General features: G+C 43.8%; 1 protein-coding gene across 2 annotated transcripts in view; it reads left to right on the forward strand.

Annotated features, from left to right (window-relative positions):
- Positions 1 to 7: 7 nt before the first annotated feature.
- The window catches only part of CUNH1orf226 (chromosome unknown C1orf226 homolog), a 309,548-nt gene continuing 294,597 nt past the window's right edge, over positions 8 to 14,958 (forward strand). The window contains exon 1 of one of the 2 annotated variants that reach the window (XM_008849076.3): positions 8 to 264. In XM_008849076.3, the coding sequence (XP_008847298.2) occupies positions 160 to 264 (105 nt within the window). In that variant the 5' untranslated portion in view covers positions 8 to 159. The remainder of the gene's footprint in view (positions 265 to 14,958) is intronic. The other variant, XM_008849075.3, reaches the window with a different exon arrangement.

The raw sequence follows: 14,958 nt of genomic DNA on the forward strand, positions 1-14,958 counted from the left end.
TCCGGGTCCCCGCCGCCTGGCAGCGCTGCCCACCCTGCGCCCCGAGTCCCCGCCGCCGCCTCCTCGTCCGGCCCCGCCGCCCCCTCCCCGGGGTCCCGCCAGTCCCTGCCTGCCGCCGCCACCGCCGCCTCTGGAGCAGCGGGTCCGCAGCGGGTCACCATGCCCAGCAAAACCAAGTACAACCTTGTGGACGACGGGCACGACCTGCGGATCCCTTTGCACAACGAGGACGCCTTCCAGCACGGCATCTGCTTTGAGGCCAAGGTGAGGGGGCCACCCCGAGGGTCGTAGCCTGGAGGGGGCACGTCGGGGTGGATGGGATGCCAGCAGTCCTGGAGGCAGAGCAGGTGGGCTAGGCCAACGTGGGGGCCTTCCTCAGCTTAGGGTTCCAGGGCTCTTGCCCAGAACTGCTAAAGAGCGGCTGCAAAGTTTGAGCAGTGTGGCCTATCCCCTCCCACCTGCAGACTCCCCATCCTTGCCCGCCCAGGCTGGATTGAGTTACTTCCCCGAGCCCTTCAGAGGAGAAGCCGGTGGAGGAGCGCAGCCTGGTTCTTTAGAATCGGTTTAAGGAAGCTCTGGCGTTGTTTACCTGCTGGCTCTCATGAGAGAAGTGCTTCCAGGAAAATCTTCTAAAAGGAGAATGCCTGTTTCCTGACTGATAGAAAAGAATTCAGTGGGGTTTATTTGTTTGTTTCTTTAAATGCCAGGTAACTGGGTCCAGGTGTTAAAGTCACTTCCTGAATGTCTGCTTTTGCACATGCCTGTTATTGAGGTAGCAGTAGTGTGGGTGAAAGTTACCCATTTTCTAGTTTTGTGGTGCATTATTAAGTCTTGGCATTTGCTGATGAAGAATTTAGCCAGGATGACTGGAATTTTCAGGGCCAAGGCCAAACCTCTAGGTCCATCCTTGGGGGAGGAGTGCAGGTGGAAACCTGTGTGCTAGACCATCAGTTGTGTCTAAGGTGGACACTCTGGGATGCACCTCACTGTGTGAGAAGTTCTGGTTTCCCTTTTCTGGTCACGGGGGAACAGTGCTTTATAGTGGAAAAGGATTCTGCACTTACTTCATGCCCCTCCTCCCCCAACTTAAAGACCCAGGGGTACCCAGGACACACAATATGCTAGTCACTGAGGAAAAATTGAGTATTGACCTCCGCATAGATTGCATTTTGAAAACACAGGACTTTTTGATATGGAGGCAATTTTCTGTTTCCTTCTGTAAGAGTTGGAGGTTAGCATCTCATGCAAGGACAGCCACCTGGTGTCTATTTCCTTCAATTTACAAAACATCTTTGGAGTGTCCGATATGTGTCCAAAGGTTACTTATATTTAGATATTTTTTCCCCTTCTCATGCAGAGGTCTGAGTTGATGAATCACAATAATTTTCCCTTAAATAACTTTTCCCAACCATATTATATTTGCTAGAATTAGGGGAGACTCTCTTCTACATGTAGCTATCAAATCCTGCCTTGGAATGCAGAACTGAATTGTTGCGTATGACTGAGAGCAGAGGGGGTCTGGAAGCCAAGATCTTATCTCATTTCTCCATCTCAGAATAGATCTGGTTGGTCTAAAACGGGATATTTGGATTAATTTTCATCTGGGCCTGTGGATTTGGTAAGCAATTTTTTAAAAGTATAACTTTTCATCATGGTTATGATTTAATTTTCTTGGCTGTATAAACTGAGAAATTGACTTTTGTCTGGTTCATCAGTGCTATCTTTAAAAAAGATTTATTTTTATTAGTTTAAATTATAGGTCAATGTGTGGGTATGTGCACATGAATGCACGTGCACCTTGAGGCTAGAGGGGACAGATCCCCCTGGAGCTGGAGTTACTGGTTGTGAAATGTTCCCTGTCATAGGTGCTGAAAACCAAACTCTGGTTCTCTGCAAAAGCAGTATGTGTCCTTAATTGCTGAGCCCTTCTCTCTCTATCTCTAGCTCCATCAGTGTTTTTTTTTTTTTGTTTTTTTTTTTTAAACAGGACAAGGGTAAAAGAAATCAGATTTAAAGTGTCTTTAAGTCTTTTTATTCTTTACATAGTCTTCTGCATTTGATTGCAGCTATGTGTCAAAATCTAATGTGTATATAGATAGGAATTGTCAGATAAGGGTATGAAAATTCCAATTAGTATAATCTCATAATCTCGTGCACTTGGAATGCTGAGGCAGGGGGATTGCTGTGAGTTAGTAGCTTGTCTGGGCTGCATAGTCAGGTCTCTCCCCGCCCCCCAAAACACAAACACACACACACACACACACACACACACACACACACACACACACAAACCCCAAGCAACCAACCAAACAAGATAGTCCAATTCTTTCCATGTTTTAAGTATAGCTTAATGTATTTATGGGGAATGCAGGAATATGTACTTTTAATGAGTGTCCAGGTGACTTAATGCAGGCGACTGCAATCAGACTTTGAGAAATACTGGGCTTGAGGCTTGCCAGATCCCACGCTTTCGTTGCTAGTACCAAACGTGTAGTTTCTTTTCTAAGCAAATGTCTGGGGGCTGCATGATGTAGTTCCTATAGTAACTCTCTAGATTTGCAGACAGTGGTGGTCAATAAGAGGAGGAGCCATGGCTGATCTATGTTGTGTTCCCATTGCAGATCTGAGGCACAGAGGGCTTTGAGAAGGGTGAGGTAGTGAAGGGGCAGGGGTACCCAGTAAGGGCAGTGGTGGAGCTTCCATGGCAAAGGCTGACTTTGAGGACTGGGTCCTGATTCTGAGCTCTTTGTAGTTGATGCTGTTCAAGTACCATGCCAGCCAAGACCTGCACAGAGGTGAAAGCAGATCATCTCTCGCTGTCCCCTGTGTACTCCAATGAGGAATGTACTCCACCTAGGAATGCACCACCATTGGGATTTCAGGGTTAAATCCACACATACTCCTTGTTTTAGAAAAGCAGACTGTAAAATGCAAATGCATTGTTGCCTCATTCAGTACCCTTGAAAAAAAAGAACCCAGGACTTTCTCTCCAAGGGTTGGCCGTTTTTCAGAATCAACAAGGATGGAGTGACTCTCTAGATATATGCTTCTCATTTTGGGGGTTTGGCAGAGATGCAAAGCACTTTGTACTTAAAAACATGCATACAGGCCCAGTATCTTAGTAGACTGCTTGCCTAGCATGTAGGAAGCTCTAGGTTACATCCTCAGCACCATGTATACTGGATGTGGTGGTACATGCCTGTAGTCCTAGTACTTGGTAGGTGGAGGGAGGAGGATCTGGATACTTGAGACTCTGGCTCCCTGCTCACCCCCCCTCCCCCAAATGAATATAATGGTGAAGCTGAATCTAGATGTTTTTACCTGCAAAGCCTCATTTAGGTCTCACTACTTTTTTTTACCAGATGTGTCTCCTTATGTCTGTTTGTATCAACTAGGATGTAGGCTCAGGGAGGTTGCTGCCTGCCTTGGTGCTCACAGCTGAATTGTGTTAAAGCTAGTTAGCATTTAGACTTGGAGCTTTGACTTTAGACTCCTACATCCTCTTAAAGCTCATGTATTCAGTAATTTTTTGTGTCTTTATTATATGCTGAACACTACTTTGATTCCCAAATCTTACACTTGTAGGTGATTATTGGTTTGCATGTGATTTTTTGCAAAGACTTCTGTAGAAACGAGAACATTTAGTGTTTTCTTATTTTTCAGCTGAAAATCTTGGGCATGAGAGATATCAACTCATTTAGAATCACAGACCTTCTCAGTGTTAGATAATGAAAAATATTTTGTGTCAGCCAGACTTTGAGTCACTGTGACAGAATACCCGAAATAAAGAAGGGAAGATTTATTTTAGCTCATGGTTTTAGTCTGTAGTCCTAGCTGTTGGTTCTAGGTGCCACTCAGGAATGAGAACTTTTGAAAGCAAGAGAGGGGAAAACCCTAGGCCCTCCACAATCACTCACCCACCCAATGTGCAGCTGGCAGGAGGGCAGCACACGAGTGTACACTTGGCCACAGAAGTCTAGGCAAGGAAAATGAAGCAAACACCCTACTCGATGATAACAGTGCATTTTATTGTGCATCATGATGGTAGGATGATGTGGCAGAAGCCATTCACCCTATGGTGGACAGGAAACAGAGAGAAAGGGACTGGAGATCAGATAGAACCTTTAAAGGTACATCCTCCTTACCTTCTTCCTCCAGCTAGGCCTCACTTCCAAAAGTTTCTGCCATCTTGTAAATAGCACCACCTGCTGGGGAATATTGCATTTCCAAACTGGAACATAGTTACTGAACACTTGGGTGCCCCATTTTCTAGCTGCTACCTCGCTTGATCCTCATACTTCAGGGCTTTTGATGCCTGGTCTGTGGCTATCTTACCTACTTGTTCTCTCTGTATTCTGAGCATGACACTGTCTGGACTGTGATTTAAGATTGTCAGAACTAGAAAGCACCTTATTCATCTAGTACAACCTCATTTATGGATGAGGAAATTGTGGTCCAGAGGGGAAGTCATTGGCCCAAGGCACAGAACCACAAGTAATCTGTGTCCAGTTATCAATCACTGCCTAACTACCTTAGGACTCAGGCTGGGAACAGCTACATAGTTTGCTGATGATCAGAAACTTAGGTCAGAAACTCAGGCAGGCCTTGGCTGGGTTGTGTTTTTGGTACGTGGGGTGAACATTTTATTGGATTCATTTTTCAGTGACTGGGTTGGAAAGTCCTAGAATGCTTCACTTACATGACTGGTGCTTTAGTGGTCCTCTATGTGGCTATTGTCTCCACTGACCAGGGTAGATTTCCTCACAGCATGATGACTCTTTTGTCTGTAGTTGGCTTTCCAGAGGTGAGAGTGGGTTCTAAGTAAGCATACTCTTCAGGCCTGGCCTTCTGAGTTGTACCCGGTCTCTTCTGCTGAATTCTGTGATCATAACAGGACAGGGAAAAGAAGTAGCTCCACTTCTTTGTGTGTGTGTGTGTGTGTGTGTGTGTGTGTGTGTGTGTGTGTGTATGCACATGTCTATGCATGCCTGTGGAGGCCAGAGGTCAACCTTGGGTATTGTTCCTCAGGAACTGTCCACCTTGCTTTGTTGAGATAGGGTCTCTCACTGGGACCTGGAGCTTACCCATTCATCTAGGCTGTTTGACCAGCAAGTCCCTCCTTCTATCTCTGCCTCCCCAGTGCTGGGATTACAAGCAAGTGCCACTATATCTGGTTTTCTTGTACTGGGGAACTCAGGTCTTCAAGTTTATGTGGCAAGCACTTTACCAACTGAGCTATCTCCCCAGTTCCCTAAACTCCAGTTCTTAATGAGGGAATGTCAAGGTCAAGTTGCAGAATTGCACATGGGCTGAGTGACATTACTGATGCTAGAGTTTCTTCATTCTATAGAAGCAGATAGGCCAAATCTATTTCTACCTTAGTTTTATCATTTTATGGTACTCAGTCATGGTTCATTTTCCCAAAATATCCTAGTCCTTTTTAGTGGTCAGAATCATGCAGCCACACATATAATGACCTTTGCCAGTCACCTATATCCGGGACCCTCATCAGACTCCACTCACTGTTTATTATTGCTTACTCATAATGCCACTGCTTTGAAGAACTTGAACACTCAGTGTTCTCTCTGACTGTAATTACCTGTCTCCTTCTTAGGCTTGTCACTTGGATGCTGCCAGTAGTTCCTTAGGGACTTTTAAGCCATCCTTACCCTGCTGTCCAAGTAGTGGAACCAGGCCTGCCTTGACTGTATGCTTTCTCTTTCCTGCCCTACACTGAAAACTTTATTCCTGCTTTGCTTCTTCCTTCCTGTTTTTAGAAAAAGGTGTCCCTTTGTCCTTAGTTATTTATATTTATTTGTGTATGTGGTATGTATTTATTTGTATGTGTTTGTGTGTGTACCCACATGTGGGTGAGCATGTGGAGACCAGAAATTGATGTCAGATATCTTCCTCTGTCATTCTCCACCTTATTATTTTTAAGATGTATTTATTCTTTAAATTTTGTGTCTGTGTGTCTCTATGTGTAGGTTATGTGCACAGGCATGCAGGTAGCTGCAGAGGCCAGACAAGGGCATCAGATCTGGAGCTGGAGTTACCTGTGGTTGTGAGCTGCCTGATGTGGGTGCTGGGAACTAAACTCAGGTCCTTTGCAAAAGTGGTACTACCTCTTAACCACTGATTCATCTCTCTAGCACTCCATATTTCTTGAGACAGGGTCTCAACCCTGATTCAGCAAGACTGGCTGGCCAATGAGCTCCAGGGGTCTGCCTGTCTCTGTCCCTTAGTACTAGGATTACAGACATGAGCCACCATGCCTAGCTTTTTATATGGGTGTTGATTTTCCAAATTCAGGGTTTTATGCTCTTGTGGCAAGCACTTTACTGACTGAGCCATCTCTCCAGCCCCCTTTGCCTTTCTAATAGTTTTATTAAGGTGTAATCCACACACCATATAATCCACCAATTTAAAATGTATAATTCAGGGGTTTTTAGTATATTCACAGATACATACCCATCACCACAGTTAACTTTAGAACATTTTCATTGTCTCAAAGGGAAGCTCAGTACCCTTTAGCTATGGCTTCCCTGTATTTCCCTGCATCCCTTAGCAGTCACTAGTCTGTTCTGTCTAGATTTGCCTGTTCTGTGCTTTTTATAACTTTAGTCATATAATATGTATCTTCTTTTGTGTCTGACCTTGTCTCAGTTTATTTTCCTGTTGTGATAAAATAAAAGCAAGTTAAGGGAGAAAGGTCAAGTGGCTCCAGGTCCAGTTCCAGTCCTTCATGGTGGGAAAGTCACAGAGACCAGAGCTTGAGGAGCTGGTCAAGTTGCATCCAGAGCCAAGAAACATCAATGGAGCATGTGGCTCAGCTTGCTGTTTTGTGCAACTCAGGATCCCCTGATGAGTCTTCCCACCAATTAACCTGCTGAAGACTATCCCTCAAAGGCATGCCTAGAATCCTATTTCCCAGATAATTCTAGAAACCTATTTATCTCCCAGGTAATTCTAGAGATCTGTCTATCTCCCAGGTGATTCTAGAACTGGCCAAATTGACAATTAACACTAACCACCACAGGGCTCTTGAACTCACACAGAGGGACATCTAGGTATATAAACTTGATGTGATAGGTCTTAACATATATGACAAAATTCATGAAGTCCTGTGGGTGGGACATGGGGGGTGCAGATAGGGAAGCGGGGCTGTCTCACTATAATTAAGATGTATGAAATCCACAAAAAAATCAATAAAAATATATTTTAAAAAAGATTTATTTTATGTCCGTATCTGTGGGCCTGAGTGTATGTATATGCCCACAGAGGCAGAAGAGGGCATCAGATCCCCCAGAACTGGAGTTATAGGTAGTTGTGAGCCATCTGACATGGGTCCTGGGAATCAACTGGGGTCTTCTGTAGCAGTAGCAAGTGCTTTTAATTCCCCAGCCATCTCTCCAGCCCCCATGTGTTTTAAGATGCAATCATGTTTTTAGCATGCAAGGTATTTTTTGAATGACCATCATATCTCATTGTACAGATATGTTTTTTGTCCTTTTTGAGGGAGTGGGGGACTTTTTGAAACAGGGCATTACTACATTGCCTAGGCTGGTCTTGAGCTCTTTTCTTTTTTCTTACCCCCTTTGGGTTTTCAAGATAGGACATCAGGATGTAGCCCCAGCTGGTCTGGAACTCACTGTGTAGAGTAGGCTGACCTTGAAGGTGTGGGGATCCTCCTGCCTCTGCCTCCTAAATACTGGGATTACAGGTAGGCACCACTATGTCTGGCTTTGGTTTTTATTCTTTGTTTTGCTTTTTGTTTTTTTAAAAAATAAATAATTTATTGAGATTTTCATACATATAAGGTGTTTTGATCAAATCCATGCCGACTCCCTCCTCTCCAACTCCTCCCATATCTCCCCATCACTTTTTTCTCTGGCTTTGGTTTTAAACATTTAATCCTCTTGCCTCTATATTTAGGTGGTTTCTTTGTGTATGTCTACAGTGCTACAAATATTCATGTACAGATTTGTTTGTTGTTTTGAGACAGGTTTTCACTATGGAGCCCAGGCTGGCCTGGAACTTGCTGTGTAGACCAGGCTGGTGAACTCAGAGATCCATCTGCTTCTGCCTCTGGGGTGCTGGGATCAAAGTCATATGCTACCACACCCAGCTTGGTGTACAAGGTTATATGCAGATACCTGTTTTCATTTCTCCTGGATGAGTAAGGAGGAGTGAGATTCACGGGTCCTATTGGAACTATGTTTAACCATTTGTGGAACTGCCAGTTTGTTTTCTAATGTGGTTGCATCATTTTGCCTTTCTACCAGTGGTCAGTAGAGTTCTGATTTCTCCATGTCCTTACCAACACTTGTTATTTGTGAGTTTTTTCTTTTTCTTTCTTTTTTGAAACAAATCTTGATTTATATTCCACACTAGTCCAGTGCTCACTATGTAGCCCAGGCTATTGTCCAGTTCATAGCAATCCTATCTCAGCCTCGTGAGTGGTGGGATTACAGGTGTGTGCCACCATACCCAGCTTTCTACCATCCTCCCTGGTACCCAGGCTTGCTTGGTTTGATACTTTAATTTTTTTTTTTTTTCTTTTGAGGCAAGGTCTCTCTGTAGCCCCAACTGGCCTGGAACTCACTGTGTAGAACAAACAGGTTGGCCTCAATCTCACAGAGATCTGCCTTGCCTTTGCCTCTGGAGTGCTAACACTAAAGGCGTATATCACCATACCCAGCTGGTTTTGTTTTTTTGAGGCAGAGTTTCATATGGCTCTGGCTAGCCTTGAACTCAACTTCTCCAGTGCTGGGATTACAGGCATGTGCTGCCATAGTCTGCTTTGATATTTTGAATTAATTCACATTGGTAACTCATCTGAAGGTCTTCAGTACTCCACTTTCTCTGATTCTCCTTAGCTCATAAAATTTTGATCTATTAATTCTCCTGAAATATAGTTATCTTTCCATTCCACGAAACATTTCTAGGCCTACTATGTCAGTTCCAAAATCCTCAACTTGATATTGAAGGCTATTTTCTAAAGATTCCCCTTAGTCACCATATGCAACAACCCATCTGAATACTTACCATTCCTTCAACTCTCCATGTGACTCCCCCATCCCCCATTCACACATCACCCAGGGTGGTGAATGTTGCATTCCTCCTGTAAATTGGAGGCACTTATCAAACCCTGCTTTGTGTGAGAGCTGTTTGCCCTGGCCCAATTTTAATCTCCCTGTGATCAATGTCTGGGTCTGTGGCCCTCTACCCTCTGCATTCTCTGTAGTGCTGAATGCAATGCCTTGTGTCTATAAAATGTGAGTGAAGAAATGCAATTTCTTAGATGTCCCTGGTACAGACCACCAGAGTCCTCCCCAGTCACCCGGCAGCGGGAGGTGCTGTATTGGCCCCCGTATCCTCCTGCCTGCTTCTCTTGCTTTAGTTCTGCAACTCTTGGTCTCCAGTGATTTGAGGCATTTCTGCCTTGGTGTCTTTCTGACATTCCTCCTCCTGCTACTTCCTAATGTACACTTCCCAGTTAGCACTTTTCCCTAAATGAAATGAAATTCCAGTGATGGGTGTGTTAGAGTTTAAATTTAGAACATATATCCAATTACAGGAATAGGTAACTGCCGTTTACTAATTGTCTTTTATGTACAAAACCTATTTTCAACATGTTCTCATAAATGAATGAATGCCTTTTTCCAATTCATTCTTTAATTTGCTTTTTAATATATTTTTTAATAATATGAATTTGGTTGGCAAGAGGATCTGGCTGATTCAGGAGCCCATGCTGTGTTTGGGTTCAAATCCTAGCTCTGTCCCTTTTTCACTATGCAACCTTGTCTGAATTCCTTCACATCTCTCTTACAGCATCCTCATCTGAAAAGGAGGTTCCACATAGCATATGCTCTATAGGGTGGATGGACCAAGGGAGTTATCCATGCAAATGCCTAGCACAGAACTCAGCAGAGTGGGTTGCTATTTTTATTGTTGTCATTAAATTAAATTCTACAACTTATAATTTGTTTCATCTCTTTGGTCCATGCACAGTTTTCTTCTGTATAATAGCTACACATTGTCTTCTAAGTCAGAAGCCTGGTCCCACATTATCTTCATTATACATGGTTGCTTAAAAAAATCTAGCTGCAGAATTACTCTGATTCCTCAAGTTGCAAATCAGACAGTGAGACTGCTTTGTGGGCTTAAAATAGCTGTCAGCTTTCATGGAAGGGAGGTGGGGAAGGGTTAACTAGGCTGTGGTGCAGACCCCAATCACATTTGTTCTAGCCTTTTAATCCTGTCAGGATTAAAAATCACAGGATCTTAAGTATGGACATGTAGTCTGTCTTCACTTGTTGTTGAGTTTCTTGGATAAATATTTCTTTAAGCAGAGGTAATGTAAGCAGAAGGAATCTTGCAGCATGGTATTAATTAATACCTTGCAACGCTCACATTTCCCTTTTCAGTTTTTATGCTCAGCATCATGTTTACTTTTAAGCATCAGAACAGCTGGCTTTAAAGTTGTTTAAAAAAGCACTTCTAGAAACTTCCATGTCCACAGAGGGCTGAATCCCCATACACTCCTGCATATAACCTGTGGCAACAATTGCATGTCTGTCTGTGAGAACAGAAGGCAGTGGCTGCCCCCCCCCAAGTAAGTCTTTTACAACTAATTATGTGAGTGTGAACATGCACATGCCATGCTTCAGGCAGCTTTTGAGAGTGGAATATCACCTTCTACCCTCTAGTCAGACTTATTTCTGCCACTGCACAGCATACTCCAGGCTAGCTGGCCCAAGAGCTTCCTCTGATTCTCCTGTCTCTACCTCCCATCTCTTACGACTACTGGGGTTACAGACATGTACCACCACAGCCTGCTTTTTATGTCACTTCCAGGAATTGAACTCAGGTCATCAGGCTTGTGAAGCATGTGCTTTTACTTCCCAAGCCATCTTCCTGGCCCCTAACCTCACTTATTCTTGAAGCTGCAGTGCTTTCCAGTGGAACCTAGTTTAAATGACTTTCTTGAGTGTTGAAGGGGACAGACAATCCCTACCCCTAAGGAGGTTGCAAAGAAGAATGCACTTGTCCCCACTGTACCCAGGATTGGGAATATCTTGACTTCTGTTAGCCTGAGTATATATGTGTTTGTGAGGAGAATTATCCATGGCCCCTAGACTGTGCTGTTCTTCCCTGTTGTTTCTGTATCTTCATTTTTCTATCAGATTACAACTTCTTCAAAGGCCATGGGGATTCTCCACGCCCATGCCTTGTGCTGGCCATGTCATAGAAAGCTATGATCATAATCATTATCATTTATAAAGCACATACTGTGTTTCAGGTACTATGCCAAACTCTATATAATGATTAATTAAATCTTCCCAATGACTTCATGAGTTAAGACACTTATTATCTGAGTTTTATAGATGGGGAAACTGAGGCAGAGCAACTTTTTCTGGTACAGGTCTAGTAATAAATAGGTCCCAGGGTCAACCCAAGCAACCCAGCTCAGGGTGTCTACTCTTAACTCTCAGGCTGTGTATCTTTCAAGATATCAAGAGCTAACATTTGACACAGGCAGTACCCTTATTTCTGCTCAGTCACTGTCCCTTGCAGTGTATTCAACAAAACTATTTTCTTCCCCTATAGGGGTACTTGTAGGGATGTAGCTTAGTTGTTAGAGTGCTTTCTTAGCATGCACAAAGCCCTGGGTTTGATCCCCAGCACTACACGTGTACACCTTAATTCCAGCACTTGGAAAGTGGAGGCAGGAGGATCAAGAATTCAAGGTTTGGCTGAGGATGTGGCTTAGTTCATAGAGTGCTTGTGGCTTAGTTGGTAGAGTGTTTGCTTAGCCTGTAGGAAGTCCTGGGTTTGAGCCCCAGAACTGCACAAAGCAAGCATGGTGGTATATACTTATAATCCCCTCCTCCAGAGGTAGAGGCAGGAGGATCAGAAGTTCAAGGTCAACCTTGGCTACATAGCAAGTTGTGGCTTGTCTGAGCTACATAAGACCTTGTTTTAATTAAAAAAAACAAAACAAACAAACAAACAAACAAACAAACAAACCAGGAATCACTGTTTACTAGGCTCTAGGCAGTGTTCTAAGCATTTGGAACTAATTCAGTCTTCACGGAGTCTCCATGAAGGTAAGCATTATTACTCTGCTTTTGCAGATGGAGTTACTGAGGCATGCAAGGTTTTCCTAGGTTGGGTTGAATGGGCAAAGGGTCTGTTAAATATTCCCTTTGAGGTTATGTTTGTAACCCAGGGATTGGTTTGCTGCTGTGCTAAAGGCACCAGAGAAGACCTTCCCAGTAGGCCATATTGATGGGGTCTAGGTCCAGAAATGAGGCAGTGGTAACTGGGGAGCTGGAGGGAGGCCAGAAGGGGAGCCTTGAAGGCTCATCTTTGGAGAGGGTCTGCTTTGCTGGGCTCCTGCCCATGTACTTCCTGCTGAGTATGGCATTCTACTCCCCTTGCTCCATACCCTCCACGTCCTTCCCAGCTCTGTCTCTGAGGTCCACTTCTCTCTGCTCAGAGGCTCCACGGTCCCTTTAGGACCATATACACACTGAATCCCTTCCACCCACAGATCATGTCTTACGGGCACCTGGTTATGCACTATTGCCTATAGCGACTATAAACTTTTCTCCTCTGGACTCTGGATGGAAAAAACACTCATGTGGAAGCATTTTCTTTTCTTTCTGTTTTGCCAAGAGGAAGATTAATGTCGCTAATGGGTCAAGTGACAGAAAACATATTATCTCCCTCCTCTGCTATTTCCCATACGTACATATCACCTGTACTGCAGTACATTCTCAAGCTGGCTCTTTGATATGTGTGTATTTTTCTCTTCTTAATTTGGCATCCAGGTGAAACTCATATTCTTGCTACCTGTATCCAATGTTTGGTGGAAACTTTGCTTTTTTCCTCAAGATCATGTGACTGCAACTCTTTCCCTTTGGATCAGGGGTTTTGCAGTTTCCACAAATGAAATGAATTGCTGATAGATGTTTTTGATTAATGAAGCAGCTGTTCTCAGTTGTTACCTTATATTGGAACAATCTAGAAATTAAAAAATAAAGAGCAAACCTCCAGGCCAAGCTTGTTAAGATAGCATGGGTGACTTTATAAAGTTCTCTGGGCTATTCTAACACAGAGTGTTTGAACCATGGCCTTAGAGCACTGTTTCTCAGACATACTGATAATTGGGATCTCTGGGGCGTTAGATAAAACAGAAAAACTACTGATGGCTGATACTATAGCTCTGTTTTGTGTCCCCCACAGGCCTGTGTGTTAAAGGCTTGGCCATCAGCCTGTGACAGACACTATTGAGAGGTGGTGGGACCTCTTGGATTTGGATGTGGGGCCTAGTGGATCACTGGGAGTGTGCCCTTGAAGCGGCTATTGGGACCCTAGCCCCTTTCTTTTTCTCCCCCATTTCCCCCCTTCCCTCCTCCCCCCCGCCAGCTGCCATGATGTGAGCAGGCCTCCATTGGCACACATTCCCACCATGCTGTACTTTGCTACCATGGACCCAAAGCAACAAGGCCGGTTGACCATGGACTGATAGTGTATGGAATGCCAGAGGTTGTGATGCCAGTCACCACAGAAGCCAATGAGCAGAAACAAGAATTGAATCTTTAAGTTGAACTTTATTCAGGAAAAAGTGCCTAGGAAAAACTGCCTTGACATCACACCTCTCCCAGGCAGGTTTTACAGGGAGAGGGGCGATGGCAGCCATCTTTGAGAGTTTAGTCTTACCCCTCTGGTCAGGTGTCAGGTAGTCAGCCACATTGTTAAGACTTGTGATGACTGTGTTGCTTATTTTATCCTAGGTGCGTTTTTGTCATTCTCTCTACATCTGGGCTCAGGTACTTCTTGGAACACTTAAGTCTAGCTAGTGTCTGCAGGTATCAACCCTGTACCTGAGCTGGAGAGTTAGGTCGAAGAGGTTATTAACAGTGTATATGTGCTAAACTATTAATAACATGTAGGTGCAGTTTCCTTTCTACAATATGGAATACATACATCTCCATTCATCCCCTCATCCCCCATCAAATCATCTGAAAATGTGAGCCAAAGAAAACCTTTCTTTTTTTAAAGGTGATTATCTGAGGTATTTTGTAATAGTGACAGAAAACTGACTAGCAACAGCTGAGTGTTCCTAGTGATTTTAATTTATCGTATAGGGTATAGCCTGGGGCATTATGGCTCTTGTCTTTTGTTTCTTTGCTGAGACTATATTTTTTTTCATTTCTTTCAAGTATGTTCATAATTAGCAAAGCATTTTTATGAGAGTTACTTTCAAGCTCTTGTCAGGTCATTCTAGTGTCTTGATACTGGTATCTGTTTTATGCTTTTGAATTCATGTTGAAATTTCCTTGGTTTTTGGAATGAATGTTTTTTAATTGGAACCTGAGTATTTTGGATACCATGCTAGTTAATAGTGTTTTGTATAAATCTTTTCTAGCAAGGCTTCTGTACTGAGGCACTGTTGGGGAGAAGAGGGACTCTGTCTCAGTCCTGTCAGGTGGCATAAAAGGCTAGGTGATCCTCTAGGCCTCAGCTGGTCTACCCTGGTTGAAGGGGCAGGTGTCTGATTTCTGTTGCCTATATGAGTGCCACTTGACACTATGGCCTTATTACTACTGGGTGGTGGTGAAAAGTTCTGACTCTTCACTAGGCTTCCTCTGGCATCCCACAGGAGGGGAGGAGGGTTCGTTACTGCCAGGTGGAGTGGATGTCCCAGCTTCCTATTTGGCTTTCTCTGGCACTGCTGGGGAAAAGGTGAGGCTGACTGGAGTTCCTTGTTATGACCTAATGAGGTCAGAAGTCTGTTTTAGTGGGGTTGAGGTCACAGAAGTTATTTATTTAAATAGTGTTTGGTCTCCATAGGCTGTTGTCTCAAAGTCTTCTGGTATTTTAGGCTATTCCTTTCCTGTTAGAGTGACCAAGATTTCTTGGGTCTTTTTTTTTTTTTTTTTTCCT

This window comes from Nannospalax galili, unplaced genomic scaffold (assembly GCF_000622305.1).
Source record: "Nannospalax galili isolate Female #2095 unplaced genomic scaffold, S.galili_v1.0 scaffold884, whole genome shotgun sequence".
Taxonomy (NCBI): domain Eukaryota; kingdom Metazoa; phylum Chordata; class Mammalia; order Rodentia; family Spalacidae; genus Nannospalax; species Nannospalax galili.